This window comes from Budorcas taxicolor, chromosome X (genome assembly GCF_023091745.1).
Source record: "Budorcas taxicolor isolate Tak-1 chromosome X, Takin1.1, whole genome shotgun sequence".
NCBI classification, from domain to species: Eukaryota; Metazoa; Chordata; class Mammalia; order Artiodactyla; family Bovidae; genus Budorcas; species Budorcas taxicolor.
Genome location: NC_068935.1, coordinates 85,456,154 through 85,470,699, shown reverse-complemented (window position 1 = coordinate 85,470,699; position 14,546 = coordinate 85,456,154). Strand labels below are relative to the sequence as shown.

Genomic DNA, 14,546 nt, shown 5'->3' with positions numbered 1-14,546 from the left:
ACCAGGGTTTTTCAGCTTAGGCACTATTGACATTTCTGTTGTAGGATGTTTAGCTGCATTGGTGCCACTACCTGCTAGATTCCAGTAGCATCCCCCAATTGCAAAACTTCCACTGCGGGTTGGGGAGATTATCTCCTGCCGAGAACCGCTGCTCTAGGCTATGTCTACATTTTCTCTGCTGGGGCTCCCCGCCCTCTGTGTTGGTGATAACTAAAATTTCCCTCTTTGGCTCCCTATTGGCCTGCCTATTGGCTGTACCCACCTAACCATTGCACAAACTCCCTAAGACAGGATCATGATTCTGGGTCTGTTTCAGTGTATTTCCCTCACAATCACTACCCATTCCCACACGCAAACACACACCTTGCTTTTTCACCTTTAGGCCCATGCACACACAGGTGTCCAAAATACCCTTTGCACAATTTCAAACCCCACTGCCACCAATACACATGATCTCACAATTTACCTCTATTTTCAGTTAACTTTGGTAGGGCAGGAGTTGTGAATTACTGATGCCAGCCTCCAGCTCAGACCTGGCACAGATGAGGGGGTCACAACTCAGTTGTGTAATCTTTGAGGAAAGGCAACAGCCATTTCACCTCAGGATCTGTAAAGTGGCATTCGAGTTGGATCTGGCACATGGTAGATACATGCCCTTCAGGCCTACCAGAAGCTTGTCAGGTTCTCTGAACTGACTCTTGTTGCCCATCTGCAGATACCTCCTCCCAATTTAATTTGAAGCCTGTCCGTCCTACAATCCAACAAGAGGCCTCCCTCCCTAGGTTTGATTTCTCCACTTTCCAGAGACCAATCTCTGCCCACACTGATGACCCTACCAGTTCTGAGAGCAGTTGGGTGAATTCTAGTCCTAAGTCCTGCCTGGCAATCTTGTCCCCTTTTGCAAGGTCTTCATTTTCCCCACCTCCCTTGCTATCAGAAGTGGCCATGTCAACTGATTCTAGCCAAAGGATGGCACAAAAAGTCTGCTGAGGAGCTTAACAGTTTTAGCCGTTATAAGGAAACAGGGAGGGTGGTTTTCCTTGCTTTATTTCCCATCTTTGGGGACTTAACAGTCATTGTGGAACCATAAGGCTGTAGACTATCACCAGAGTGCTTACAGGGACACAGTAGAGGTCCACTGGCACCGCTGGACTTCAGCAACCAGCCACTTAGGCTTGCATTTCCTATAGCATCTGGCAGGCCCTGCCAACCCCACATCTTCTGCCTGGAAATCTATCCTAGGCTTTGCTCAAGATGGTGGACAGGAGCTAGAACTCCCAGGACAGAGGAAATCAAAGCCTCAACTTGAGTCCCAGGCTATCTATAGACTTCTGGCCTCACAAACCTTTGCATTCTTTCCACAGTCATCTCATACATGTCCATGGTTTCCATTACTTCCTAGATACCAATAACCTAAACTTCCATCAATGGCCCTAGTCCTAAATTTGACCCATGTATTAAAAAGATTCCCGTATCTTCTCCATGGTTTAAAATCTACCCTATCATATTCCCAACTGGCCTGCCTCATGGTCCCAGCTAGACATGTCTTAGTCATACTCTTATCTCCCCCAAATCCTGGTTTTATTGGGCCTTTCAAGTGTCTTTCAAAGAAACAGCCTCTCCATAGCTACCAGTCTATCCTCTATCTGGTTTCATATTCTGGGGTAAATCTAATTCCTCTCTGCTCAATCCTTAGCCCATCCTCTATACAGCCTGCTCTACCTGCTATTATGTTCCACCATGGTATGTGCAACCCCTCAGATGCTTTTTCATAGTCCGGACACATCCCTGGCCCACTCGCAGTGCTCTTCTAGACAATAGGCACCCAGTGTGAATTCTCCAAGGTCCCAGTACTCACCCTGGGTTGAGCCCACCCCCACAGGGATTTGCAATCAGGTTTTTCACTTTAGACTTTTTAATATTTCATACAGCGATTACGGTGCATTCAGGAACCCACCCCTCCCAACTCCCCTAGGAGGGCCCCTGCCCCTGCCCTCCCACCCCATCTGAGGGCCCCAGGGTTTAGAGTGGAGGAAGGGAAGGTAACCACCCATCTGGGAATTGACCCCAGAGACTGTCCCTGCCCTGTCTCACTTTTCCCAGAGGTTATGGGGTAATGCCTGGGCACAACCTCCCATGCACCCCTCTGTCCCTGCTTGTGCGCATATATACACTATGGCTCCATTGCTGAGTTGGTCAGTTCCTGGCAGGGCCCCTACTCAACAGCACCGTGAGGGATGGGGGCAGGAGGGCTGGGCTAGGGAGACCCTGAGAAGGAAGCCCCAGCTATGGGACTGCAGGAGGGAAAGAGTGGGGGCCCCCCACCTCATCCATCTCCCAGAGAGTCTCCAGTAGTCCCCAAGTCCCCCTGTGGCTGGGGATGGCAGGTGGGGGTTGGAAGGCGAGTTGTCAAGGCATGCTTTCCCTTAGCTGACCCCAGGGTCTGGTGATGATCAGGGTTCTGAAGAGGGGCTATGTCCCTGCCATGAAAAGGCTGGGAGCAGGGCTTCATTGCACAAAATACTGTGGGAGGGCCACACACAGTGAGTGGGGCCCAGCAGTCTGTATACAGAGATATTGCATTTAAAAAATGAAAACCTCATTTAAAATAATTAAAAAAACAACAATGAATGAAACAAACAAACAAGGCCCACACAACATGAGGCAGGAAAGCAGGAAGGGGAGCCTCAGACCCAAGGCATCACCATGTCTTGTCTGAGTTGAGATCCCCAGCCTGGGCTAGCTCCAGACCCCTGGATGGCCATGGGGTAGTGGTCCTGGGGGAGGGTATGATGGGGAGAGGTCTAGGCCTGGCTTCAGTGTGGGAGGCTGGCACGGCCACGCTGTCCACCAGCAACTACCAAGACAGAGAGAGAAAGAGACACAGACAGACAGACAGACAGACCAGGCGAAGGAGCGATGAGAGCTTTGTTAGCACCCAGCAGACAGGCCAATGGGTGGGCCAACAGGCCAATGGTCGGATGTTCAGACAGGCAGCAGGGGACATGTGGGCATGGGAGCATGAGTCAGGCAGGTAGGCAGGCAGCAAGCAGGGAGGATGCAGTTGGGGGCTGCCCTGTGAGGGGTGTGGCATCCCTCCAGCTGCTGCCTGCTGGGGCCTCGGTCTGTGGCTTAGAATTCGGTGTCCACCACTCGATAAGCTGGCCTGCCTGCAGGGGAAAGCAGAGCGGATGGCTGTTGGTGAGCAAGCAGGTAAGTGGACGGGGGCCAGGGGGCAGGGAAGAGGGCAAGGGTCACACCTACACTTACCTGAGTCAGGCAAGGACGAAGATCGAATGCTGGCCTCCTTTTGTAGCTGGATCTCCTTTAGTGCAAATATGGAAGTAGCTGTGGGTGGAGGAGAGACAGAAGTGGGGCATGACCCATGAGGCAATCCAGGACCACCTCCCGTGTGACCCCATCAGGGCAATTAGAAAAATTTCTAATTTTCTTTGAGTCTTGACTTTCATCGGCCAAATAATCCCACACACAAACCAGCTACTAGGGAAAATGGAATGTAGACTATTACGTGACACTGAGAAATTAGTAATTTTGTCAAGTGTGACAGTGGTATTGCAATTACCACCTGTTGAATCTAGATGATGGATGATGTTTGGGTTGTTACTGACATTAATCCAATGTGTGTGTGTTTTTTTTAGTGTGACCGTTGTATTATTGTTGTGCTTAAGAAAATATTTTAGAGGTACATGCTAAAATTGTATAGATGAATGATGGATCTGAGACTTGATTTAAAATAATCAGAGTGAATATAGATAAAACCACTCTGGCCATGAGTTGATCACTTGTTGGAGTACTGGGGACTTATTATTTGGTTCAATATATAATAGACCATATTACTTGGTTTAATATATAAATATATGGGATTTTAAGGTAAAGTGATGGATGTTCTGTCAGGTTTTATGTTTGAAAATTTACATGAAATGTAAAAGAAACTGAAAGCTAAAAAACTTTTTTGTAAAAAACAACATATCACATATGTGAACAAGGGCATATGCCTCACCCATCAGAGGTGGCACAGCTAGAACTCAACACAACTGCCCAGCTATCTGCAGAAATCCTGTTCCATAAAGCCCCCCACCAGCTAGTCCATTCCCCAGCCCCACTCACTGTCAGGAAGTTTGTGGATCCGATCCCCCAGACTGAGGAAGAATGGATGTTTCATGGCATCCTCTGCGGAGATCCGATTGCGACCTTCAAACTGAGTGTGTGTTGGGGTGGGGGAGTATTGACACTTTCAACAAGTAGGCTTCTCTTCCTCCCTGCCCCAGACCCTGCCCCTGTAGCTCTGTTTCCCCACACCTGGAATCCGCTAGCCCCCTAGGGTGGCCCAGGAAGGTGGTCTCACCTGCAGCAGCTTGGTGAGGAGGTCAGCCCCGTCGCTGTCAACTCTACCTCAAGGACAAGGGGACCTGTTTTAAACTGAGTTTGGGTACTCTGGCCCCTAACAGCCACCCACCCACCAGCCTCACCGGGGTGCATGGCTCAAAAGGGCCTCGGCTCGGTACTTGGGGTAGTTGTATGTCCTGAACTCTTCATTGGACAGGATGCCTGGCCACGTATCTTCATTTGGGGTTCCTGGTGGGGAAACGGAGTTATCCTAAGCATCTCACAGGGCCTCCCTGCATGTCCCCACAGTTCCTAGGGTTCATGCCTCCTTACCCAAGATGCGGAAGATGAAGTGCAGCTGCTCCTCCACTGTGGAGCCTGGGAAGAGGGGCCGGCCTGTGGCCATCTCATAGAAGATGCAGCCCACACCCCTGGGCAGGGAGAGCACAGTGAATAGTCAGGTAGTTGGCTGGTTGGCTGTTGTGACCAAGCCACTCCCCTTTACTGCGTGGCCCCTGCCACACTTCAGCCTGTCCTTACCACATGTCAATCTGAGTGGAGTAGTCCGTGGACCCGAGCAGGATGTCAGGGGGCCGGTACCACAGTGTTACCACCTCGTTGGAGTAGGTCTTCGTTGGAATTGACTTGGCCCGGGCCAGGCCTGATAGGTGGAGATAATGAGCAGCTGGAATTGAGGAGGTCATGGGCCGTCTGGGGGAGAATGTAGTTGGGACTGAGGGTTTCCCAAGTGAAGCTTAGAGAGGCTGAAGGGGAGGGACTGAGACGAGGTGGTCAGGGGGAAGGAGGGGCTGGGAGAGTAAGGTTGGGGGATCACTGGGATGAAGGGGGAGGCCAGGGGTACCGAAGTCAGCCAGCTTGAGCTCTCCTCGCTCATTGATGAGTAGGTTCTGTGGCTTGAGGTCTCGGTGTAGCACCTTCTGCCGGTGGCAGTAGGCCAGGCCACGGAGCAGCTGGAACAGGAACAGCTGGGGACCCAGGAACGGCAGGCAGAGGTCAAAGAGTAGCCAGCAGCCTGACCCTAAGCAGGCACTGCTCCCCCTCCCAAACACAAGCACTGAGCCCAGAGCCTTGTCTCACAAATAGAGGATAGGGTCCCAACGCCCTTCAAGGGCTCCCAGCAAAAAAGCCAAACGGGAAACGTCTGTTTCTGGGAGATTTGTGGGGTGGAGTGGGTGAGTGGGGGCCCCCTTGTGCCCCTGCTTCCTGCCCCACACCCACTTTCACGTTGTGCATGTTGATGATGTTCCCACAGTCATCCAGGTACTGCTTCAGGTCCTTGTCCTGAGGAGAGAAGAGCAGGTAGAGGAAAGAGGGTCACATCCTGTGGCTCCTGGCCATCTCCCCACCTCCCCCAGGACCCATGGCCACCCAACCTTACCAGGTACTCAAAGACAAGGGTGAGGGACTTCTCCGTGTGAATAATGTCATGTAGCGTGACGATGTTGGCGTGTTTGAGGTCCTTGAGCAGGGACACTGCAGGAAGCAGGGAGTTGGGACGGGGGACGAGTCAAGGCCCATACTCAGGACAGAGGCGAGGAGGAGGACTAGACAGGGTCAAGCCCAGGGTTTCCTCCTTTCCCTGTGTGGTTTGGGATGGTGGCTCACAGTCCACTCCAACCCAGCTCCAACCCACCTGCTATCAGGAAGAAGTTGTGTTCCCAAGTTCCAGACATGCAGAGCCAGAACCTGGGATCGCAGCCTTAAGCTTACATGACACTAGATCTTTACAACCAGTTTTTGGTTTTGGAAAGGGCCCGTGTTCTAACCCTCAGTATACAGACCTGCAGCTTCATGTAAAAATGAGTTTGTACACTCAATTTCTATACAATTCAGACTCATTCCATGTGATTTTTCTGACTAGAAACTATTGTGTCAAGTAAACTGGTGAGCACTTCAGGGATATTCCCAGAACCAAAGCAAACAATTTACCTGACTCTTCTCAACACAGGAAGACTCCTGGTTACCCTGATTTATTATCTGGATATGTGGATGATGAGCATTTTTTCATGAAGCCCAGAGCACCATGAGAGAAGTCCCAGAACCCCCAGTCCTGTCCTCACTATAGGTGTGTATGTGCACATACACACCATGGGGAGAGCCTGGGAAGCCTGGAACAGATGGGGTGGGACCTGTACCTTCCCGGATGGCGGTGCAGGGTGCCCCCTCTTCGTGTTCCAGTCTGATCTCCTTGAGTGCCACAAGGTTGTCTGTGAGCTTGCTTTTGCCTTTGTAGACAGTGGCATAGGTACCCTGGGATGTGAGGAACAGTGACAGGAGAGAAGCTATGAGGCTACATGGAGTTCCCACTGATCCCCAGCCTTACCATGGGTCTCCTGGCTGTCTCTCACCTCTCCCAGCTTGTCCAGCTTGATGTAGGTCTCCAGTTTCCCAAAGCCGATCTCAGACTGTTGGGTAAAGGAGGGAGACTGAAGTAGGCTCAGCGGAAGGGACTGGGAGGAGGAAAAGAGGACAGGAATAGAAGATGCTCACCAAGCTGACACGGCGGAGACGGCGGCTGAGGGGCTTGTCAAAGATGGGGCTGTTGAGGGTCAGCTTCTCAAGGTAGCCCTCAGGCAGCCGGATGTCGGCTGGTAGTGATAGGCGCTTGTTGATGTCCTAGCAGGCAAGATGGGGGAGAAACAGGACCATCAACTACAAATCTCCATATCTAACCCTTTTTTTCCAGCCCCACCACTGCCCGGACAGGGAGTTAAGCACCTCAGTGGAGATCTTGCGTGGGGGATGGTTGCGCATGCGCACCCTCACTGGTGACTGCACCTCATCGGAGGACGTGGCTGAAGCCTGGTCACTTTCCCCGTCAGACCCCATCTTCAAGTCCTCATGCACAATCTCTGGTAGTGGGGACAGGGGGAAGGCACACCAGGTGGGCTCAGGAGCCCCAGGACAAATCCCCCCACCCCCATAACACATTCCCTCATCACACATTTACGCACATGGACTCCAGAGCAGCCTGGAGTTCCTCAGGGAAGAGGGTGGGAAGACCCCGGGAGGTTCACACAGGTCAAGACAGGTTGAATTGGGCAGGGGGGGCAATAGTCACCTAGTGGAGCACCCCGTGTCAGCGGCGAGCTGAGACTGTGGCTTGCCCAGGGCCAGTGGGCAGGCAGCGGCAGAAGTAGCCGAATGCCCTGGGAAGGCAGGCCTGGGGCAGGCAGGTGCCAGGAGGCCTGAAGGGGCTGTCACAGAGCGCAGAAGGGCAGAGGGAGGCTTGGGGCAGCTGTGGCAGGCGGGGTACCCTTCCTCCCCCTGAGACCTGGGCACAAAGCCAAGGAAAGGGGCACAGATGGACAAGAGAGAGAGGGTGTTGAGCAAGGATGGCAGAGGTGGGGGAGAAAATGGAGAAAGGAAAGTGAAAATAATACAAGTCTAAGAAGAAATCGGTTGGCAGGCAGCACCCCTGGGGACCAGGCTAGGAGCGGGAATGGTCAGTGGACCCACCTGGTGCAGAGCTGAGTGGGCCCCGTACAGAGCGAGGTTCCCCAGGGGCAGCACGTGTGGGGGCCTCTCCAAGGTCACTGCCGCCGCCCCCGCCACTCTCATCCAGGCCTATCTGTTCAGGGGCACCATTGGTCTTATCTATACCTCGGCCCCCTCGGAGTGTCATTGACAGCTGCCGTTTGATCTTCTTCATCCGATCCATGGCGACCTGAGCAGGGCGTAGGGATGGGAATGGGTCCCACCCTAGCAGTCGCCTGACCCTCATGGGCCCCCAAAAACCCAGTGAGGTGCACTGACAGGAACCTGCGGCAGTGCCCACCCAACCACTGTGGAACCCTGGAATCACGCAGGATTCCTGGAAACCTGGCACGGATGGAGACCTCAGTCAGTGCCCGCCACCTACACCAACCAGACCCAGCAGACCCTGCTCCTAAGAGCCCACCTGGGTACTAAGGCTTGGGTGGCTGGCTGAGGGAAAGGGCACAACTGGTGACGTGTTGGCCCCTTTGGGGGCAGCCTCACTGTGGGAGCAGAGGGCTCTACAGCAGGCATTCTCAGGTGCAGCGGCACTGATGGACCCAGCCATTGGTGAGGTGGGGGACTCTCTCAGGACCCTGAGACCACTGACACGGCCCCAGGGATGTCCATACAATGGCATGTTCCGCTGGCACCAGCCCCACATCACCCCCAACTGCCAAGGCAAAACGCTCCCCGTGGCCACAAGGTCCCTCCCGCCTCCCCCAGCAACCATCCTCCCCCAGCAACCATTGTCAAGGTGACTAGTGGACTACCCCACTGGGCTACCCAGATGAGGGGTGCAGGGAGAGGGAGAGGTTTCCTGCCCAGACCCAACCACTGGGTGGGGTTGTGGGGGGAATCTCAAAGTACACCAGCTATCCTGAGAGTTGCTGGAAAGGTTCCATCAGGTTTGGACCACAGGGTCCCACCGAGATTTTTACAAGCCAGGTCACATTTCTTGTCTAGCTGAGAATGTACTATGTGTCCCTTATCACCCCAAATAAACATCTCAGTCCTTCATGTGGCCCACAAGGTCTTACCCCACTCACACTACTACCCTTCTGGCCTCACCTCACTGCTCATTGCTGTTCTGCAACTAGAAGTCCCTCCTCAGGGCCTTTGCAGTGGCTGTTTCCGGTACTTAGAATACTCTTCCACTAGATTTCAAAGTAGCTCACCCCCTCACCCCCTTTAGGCCACTGCTCAAATATCACTTTTTTTCATAGATAACCATGAATAACCCTATTTAAAAATCTGAACCATCCTGAGCTCCCTCACCTTGTCAATTGTCCCCTCAGCACTTATCATCTCCTCAGAAATCACACCATCTACTTATTGGTTTCTTTATTCTTTACTGTCTCCTCACCACCATAACTAGAAGATCAGCTCTGCCAGGATAGATGGATGTCTGTTTAGGTCACAGCTATATCCTGAGGACCTGGAACAGTGACTGATAACACAGCAGGTGCTCAAAAAGTGCTCATGGCAGAAATTAATGAATCAAGAGCTAAGGACCTAGGACCAACATTTGTCAGGGTGAGTCCCTGCTACTCATTAACAACCCCAGACAAGGTGGCCCAGGGACACTGGCATTGGCAAGATGATGACCTAGATGGGGCTGCTGGCAGGAACGGGGCCACCAAAAGGCTTAGGCTGGCCTTCTGCTTCCTCCTGGCTCTGGGCCAGCAAGGAGGGGGAAAGACCTGGCCCAGGGACCATCTGGACTCACAGCATGGCCTAAGATGGCCCTGGGCCCAAGGGAAGCTAGATAGGAGGCTGGGCTGGGGCTGGATTTGAGTAGAGAAGTGAATCATCTGTTACCGTGAAATCAGGTGCTTACCCCAGTGGTCCCCACACCCCACTTCTGCCTGCCTGAATTCATCACCCCCAAAAGGGTAGAGGGGCCAGCCTAGCAGAAAAGACCCCAATAAAGAGGATGAAGTCCAACCTGGGATAACAAGAGCAAAAAGACCCAGGAGAGTGAACACTGGACCTGAGGCTGAGGAAGATGAAACACGGCTAGTCCCCAAAGACTCTTGTGTCTGTCCATATGGCATGGATACCCAGTTGTTTTGCCTGTTGTGGAAGGGAATAGGGGATCTGAGGAGGGTGGGGGGAGTGTATTGTAAGTAGGGCTGGATGGAGGAAGGAGCCAGAAGGAGCCATGAGTCCATGACCTCTAAGTGGAAATTCCAAGGGCTGGACATGTTCCAGGGCTTAGTTTTGGGGAGATTTTAGGAAGATGGGGGTACAAAACCTGTGTTTCATGCAATGCTCCCAGGAGGGGGACCCTGCACCAGGTCCTGTGAGCAGAGACACTTGAACATTAACATGCAGTAAAACTTTTAAATATCATCTCAGTTTTCTCAGCTTTTTAGATTTTAGAATAGTGAATGAGGAAGCAAGAAGCTGGATACACAACCACACTCAAAAAAGGGCACATGTTCTTTTTGACTCTCCAAGGGGATGTTTCCATCCTCAAAATATTTTCATACCCAAGGATACTCACCACCTCACATCACACCAGCCACTGAGGACACAACGATCACATTCTAGTAACTCCCATAGGAACATACCATCCTCATTCTGTTCAGGCACATCATCCCATAAGCACACACTGGACTCTCAGTGTCCTGCTTCCTTCAGTACACACTGGACCCTCAGGAAGGCTTCTCTGCATTTTAACTGCCAACAGCACCGCAATGTCCCTATTTATCTTTGACCCTATTAGCATACAAAGCCTCAACAGAACACTGAACTCTGTTAGCACCCAGCCGGCTCCTCTAAGTTAACTCTTAGCACGACATGCTGCCTGTTAGCTTCTCCACAGCACTCACTGTTCCCCAGCAAGATTCTGATCCCTATTTACATGCACTTGGGACCCTCTACAGCTGTAGAGAGTAACCTACATTAGCACTCACTGGACCTTCGTACTGCCCTGAATCCCATTAACACAAAGTGAATCTTGCAGATCCCTGAACCTGTTTTTGCCCATACTCAGACCCCTCCACAGCTGTGATCATTATTAACATGTCTTCTGGTCCTCCCACTACCCTGTCTCCCCACTTCCCATCAGCACAGGCTGGACCTTCACTTCACCCTGACCCCTATTACCATGCACCGGGCCTCACAGTGCCTCCCCATTAGCACACCCTGAACCTGTACTCAGCCCCATTCTCCAGGGACACACAAACACGCTGTTCTATAATGGCCTGACCCTCATTAGCACACACAGATCTTCATCCAGCCCAGAGTCCCAGTAGCGCACTTCAGCCCTCCATGGCTCTAATCCACTTTAGCACACCTAGACCATCACATATTCTTTTCTTTTATTTCTCTTTGCTTCAACACTTCCTCAGCTATAACCCCTGTTGGTTGACAACTGGATCCCTTCACAGCCCTCATCTTCTTTATTGCACACAAGATCTTCTCCATAGCTCTATCCTCCATTAGCATTCCCTGCTGCTGCTGCTAAGTCACTTCAGTCGTGTCCGACTCTGTGTGACCCCATAGACCAGGCTCCCCCGTCCCTGGGATTCTCCAGGCAAGAACACTGGAGTGGGTTGCCATTTCCTTCTCCAGTGCATGAAAGTGAAAAGTGAAAGTGAAGTCACTCAGTCGTGTCCGACTCTTCGAGACCCCATTGACTGCAGCCCACCAGGCTCCTCCATCCATGTGATTTTCCAGGCAAGAGTACTGGAGTGGGGTGCCATTGCCTGGAACCTCAACAAATCTCAGGCACTCAGGAACACACTATCTTTACAATATTCTGACACTCACTAGCATACTCCAGAGCTCATACTGCTCTGATTCTCCCCACACTGCCACACATTTACATACTTCTGTCACTAAACCCACATGAGCAGTCACTAGAACTTCATACATTACCCTCCCTCTTCTTTATAGGGCGTCCTGGTGGCTCAGACAGTAAAGAATCTGCCTTCTATGTGGGAGACCCAGGTTCGATTCCTGGGGTGGGAAGATCCCCTGAAAAAAAGCATGGCAGCCCATCCCAGTATTCTTGCCTTGAGAATCCCCACAGACAGAGGAGCCTGGCAGGCTACAATCCAAGGGGTCACAAAGAGTCGGCCACGACTGAGTGTCTAACACACACATACACACAATTTCACATCCCATGACCTCATAGATACAAACTCATCTCACACCATTTTGATCCTTAATACAATGAACCTCTTACAATGCTAAGATTCTTCCCTGACCACCAATCCCCACTCCCCACACACATATATCCACAATTCTGATACCTATTAGCACAGGGCTCAGGTCTTCCACCGGTTTGCCCTCATTAATATACTGGGCCTTATACTGCCCAGATCTTCATTACCATATGCACATACCCTTGAGAGCTACCACCCCACTGGCACCCTCTCAACACTGGACCCTGCCCTCTATGAGCACACTGTATCCTCAAACCCTGCAGTCCCTCATAGACAAATACACATGTTAACACCATCGTGACTCCCTTACCACACATAGGACCTCAGAGCTCCGATCCCACCAGCGAACCTTCCGGCACCTCTACCACCTATCCACCAGCAACACCCACAGGGCCTTTCTACAGCTATAACTCCATTTGCATATCTCAGCACTCCTCTGACGTCCTCTTCCTTGTTATTCATCCTCGGGTCCAGCACCGCCCCTCTGCTAGCACACACTGAGCCTCAAAACCTTACACAGCGGTTAAGACTTATTACCACATGCTCTGACCCCTTCACAGCTGAGGCCCCCGTTAGCAAACCTCTAATCTTACACCACTCTGCCACCCATTTACACACCCCCTGGTCCTTCGATCACCCTACTCCCCACTAGCACCCATAGTACTTCCCATCCCTAGCTCCCAGACCAGGCCCAGGGCGGGGCCAAGGTCAGTGAGGCCCTGAATGACCCCCCACCCCGGTGCATTCTGGGAAACTCGCTGGGGGAGGGGGCACAGGCCAGCGGTGCAGCCCAGACCCCTGGGCACCGCCCGGGGTCTGGGTTGGTTCTGCAGGAAGAGCAGCCCCCACCCCATGCCTCGTGAACGCGCTCACCGGCGGGGGCGCGCGAGCAACCTCAGTGCCGCGGGGCCGGCGCGGTGGCGCCTGGGGCGGCGGCCCGGGCTGAGGCCGCGCGACCTCCTTCTCCTCCAGTTCGCCGCAGGCGCCCGTCCCAGTAGTCTTCGGCCATGGCTGCTGGGCCCGGGCCGCCGCCGGCTGAGGAGGAGGAGGCGGCGGCGGCGGCGGCGGCGGCTGAGGCGGAGGCGGCGTCCCGCTCAGCCGGCCATGAGCTTGGCCGCTGCGGGCGATGCCCCCGGGCTCGCTGGCGCCGGCTGGAATCCGAGAGCTCACGGCGGCTCGCGGTTCAGAGCCTACTGCTCACGGAGACGCGGCGAATCCCAGGGCCGAACAGCCAACGGCCAAACCGCTGCGCGCGCCGCGCTCCGCGCATGCGCACGCACGCGCTGGAAAGGGTGAAGTGGGAAGGAGGGGACTCACCTCGGACTGCAGGTACCAAAAGACCCGTCCGCAGCGGTAGGGGGCGCGGCCATTGCGCGCCCACTGGGGAATGTGGCGCTGGCCCTGGAACGGCGCCAGCGGGGAAATGTAGAGGTTATTTAGTACTGACTTCCGATCTTGCTAGAAGTTTGCTAACGCCGAAGTGGGCAGCAGCCAGTGACCAGCGTGCTGGTCACCACTCGCTCACCCTACTCGGTCTCACTTGGTACATCCCCATAATAGAAAACGGGACTTTTGCAAGGAGGAAAAAGACAGATGAGGCAGTCAGTCCTAGTCCCCCGAGGTGCCTCGGGAGGCAGGGATTTTAAAGGTTCGCGAGATGACTTTTCTCGGAGAGGCGGCCTGGAGAATCATTGGCCTTTTCCACCTTAGATAGGACAGTGTCTAGCCCCGCCCAGCAGCTCCCCCGCCTTCCTCCCGGACCGCGAGCTCTTTCCAACTGTGAACGTTTGCAGCCCCGCCCTTTGAGGTGTCGCCCCGGCAATCGGATTTGCTCCCTGGGGTGAGGCTGAGCAAGAATGAAGGGCGTGGCCTGCCTTGAGAGGCGTGATTTCACCGCCCTGACCACGCCTCCGCCAGGTTTTCATTGGTTTCGCCGTGGAGGGGGCGGGTCTCCTTTTTGTTCTGAGCTCCCCTTACCATAGGTCGAATGCCTCGCAAGGTGATTGGTCAAAAGATCGCTCAATCGAATTTCATCCCGCCTCTAGCCACTCCCATCTCCTTCAACGAAGCTCACAGGGTGGAGCCTAGGCTCATGGGAAAGACGGACCTTTAAAGGGGCGAGTGCATTACTTGGCATGGCTGGGGCTTTGACTTGGAAGGGGACGTCTTTTTCCCTTCGCCCGAGGACTTGCACCCTAAATTGGGTTTTACTGCCACCTTTCACCGACTCGATGGACAGGAGTTTGAGCAAGCTCCAGGAGTTGGTGATAGACAGGGAAGCCTGACGTGCTGCAGTCCATGGGGTCGCAAATAGACATGACTGAGTGACTGAACTGAACTGCCACCTCTCAACTACCTCTTCTGAGCCTCCAGAGCCCCGCCCATGACTCCTCCTGCGTTCTCCAAGTTTTCCATTTTATTTATTGCGTGCCTGTCGTGTGTCAAGCATTGCCAAGCCAACCTAATCCCTTACCCCTCTCTGCCTGGAAAACTCCTACACTATCACCAAGCCCAGTTCAAATG

The 14,546-nt window shown here is 53.3% G+C and overlaps 1 protein-coding gene across 3 annotated transcripts; it reads right to left on the bottom strand.

The window, feature by feature from the left end:
• Positions 1-2,023: 2,023 nt before the first annotated feature.
• CDK16 (cyclin dependent kinase 16) lies at positions 2,024-13,213 on the bottom strand. Of its 3 annotated transcripts, none has more exons than XM_052663653.1 (16): positions 12,897-13,213; positions 7,828-8,035; positions 7,087-7,220; positions 6,859-6,984; positions 6,717-6,773; positions 6,504-6,618; positions 5,747-5,841; positions 5,587-5,649; positions 5,210-5,333; positions 4,888-5,008; positions 4,681-4,778; positions 4,491-4,596; positions 4,367-4,409; positions 4,129-4,219; positions 3,271-3,348; positions 2,024-2,857 (listed from the first exon to the last, which is right to left on the bottom strand). In XM_052663653.1, the coding sequence occupies exons 2-16, from the start codon at positions 8,027-8,029 to the stop codon at positions 2,817-2,819; spliced, it is 1,494 nt and encodes a 497-aa protein (XP_052519613.1). In that variant the 5' UTR covers positions 8,030-8,035; positions 12,897-13,213; the 3' UTR covers positions 2,024-2,816. The 3 variants fall into 3 exon arrangements, with proteins under 3 accessions (XP_052519613.1, XP_052519612.1, XP_052519614.1); XM_052663654.1 differs by lacking the exon at positions 2,024-2,857 and adding an exon at positions 2,910-3,170 and having other exon boundaries at positions 12,897-13,210; XM_052663652.1 differs by lacking the exon at positions 12,897-13,213 and having other exon boundaries at positions 7,828-8,092.
• Positions 13,214-14,546: the final 1,333 nt, after the last annotated feature.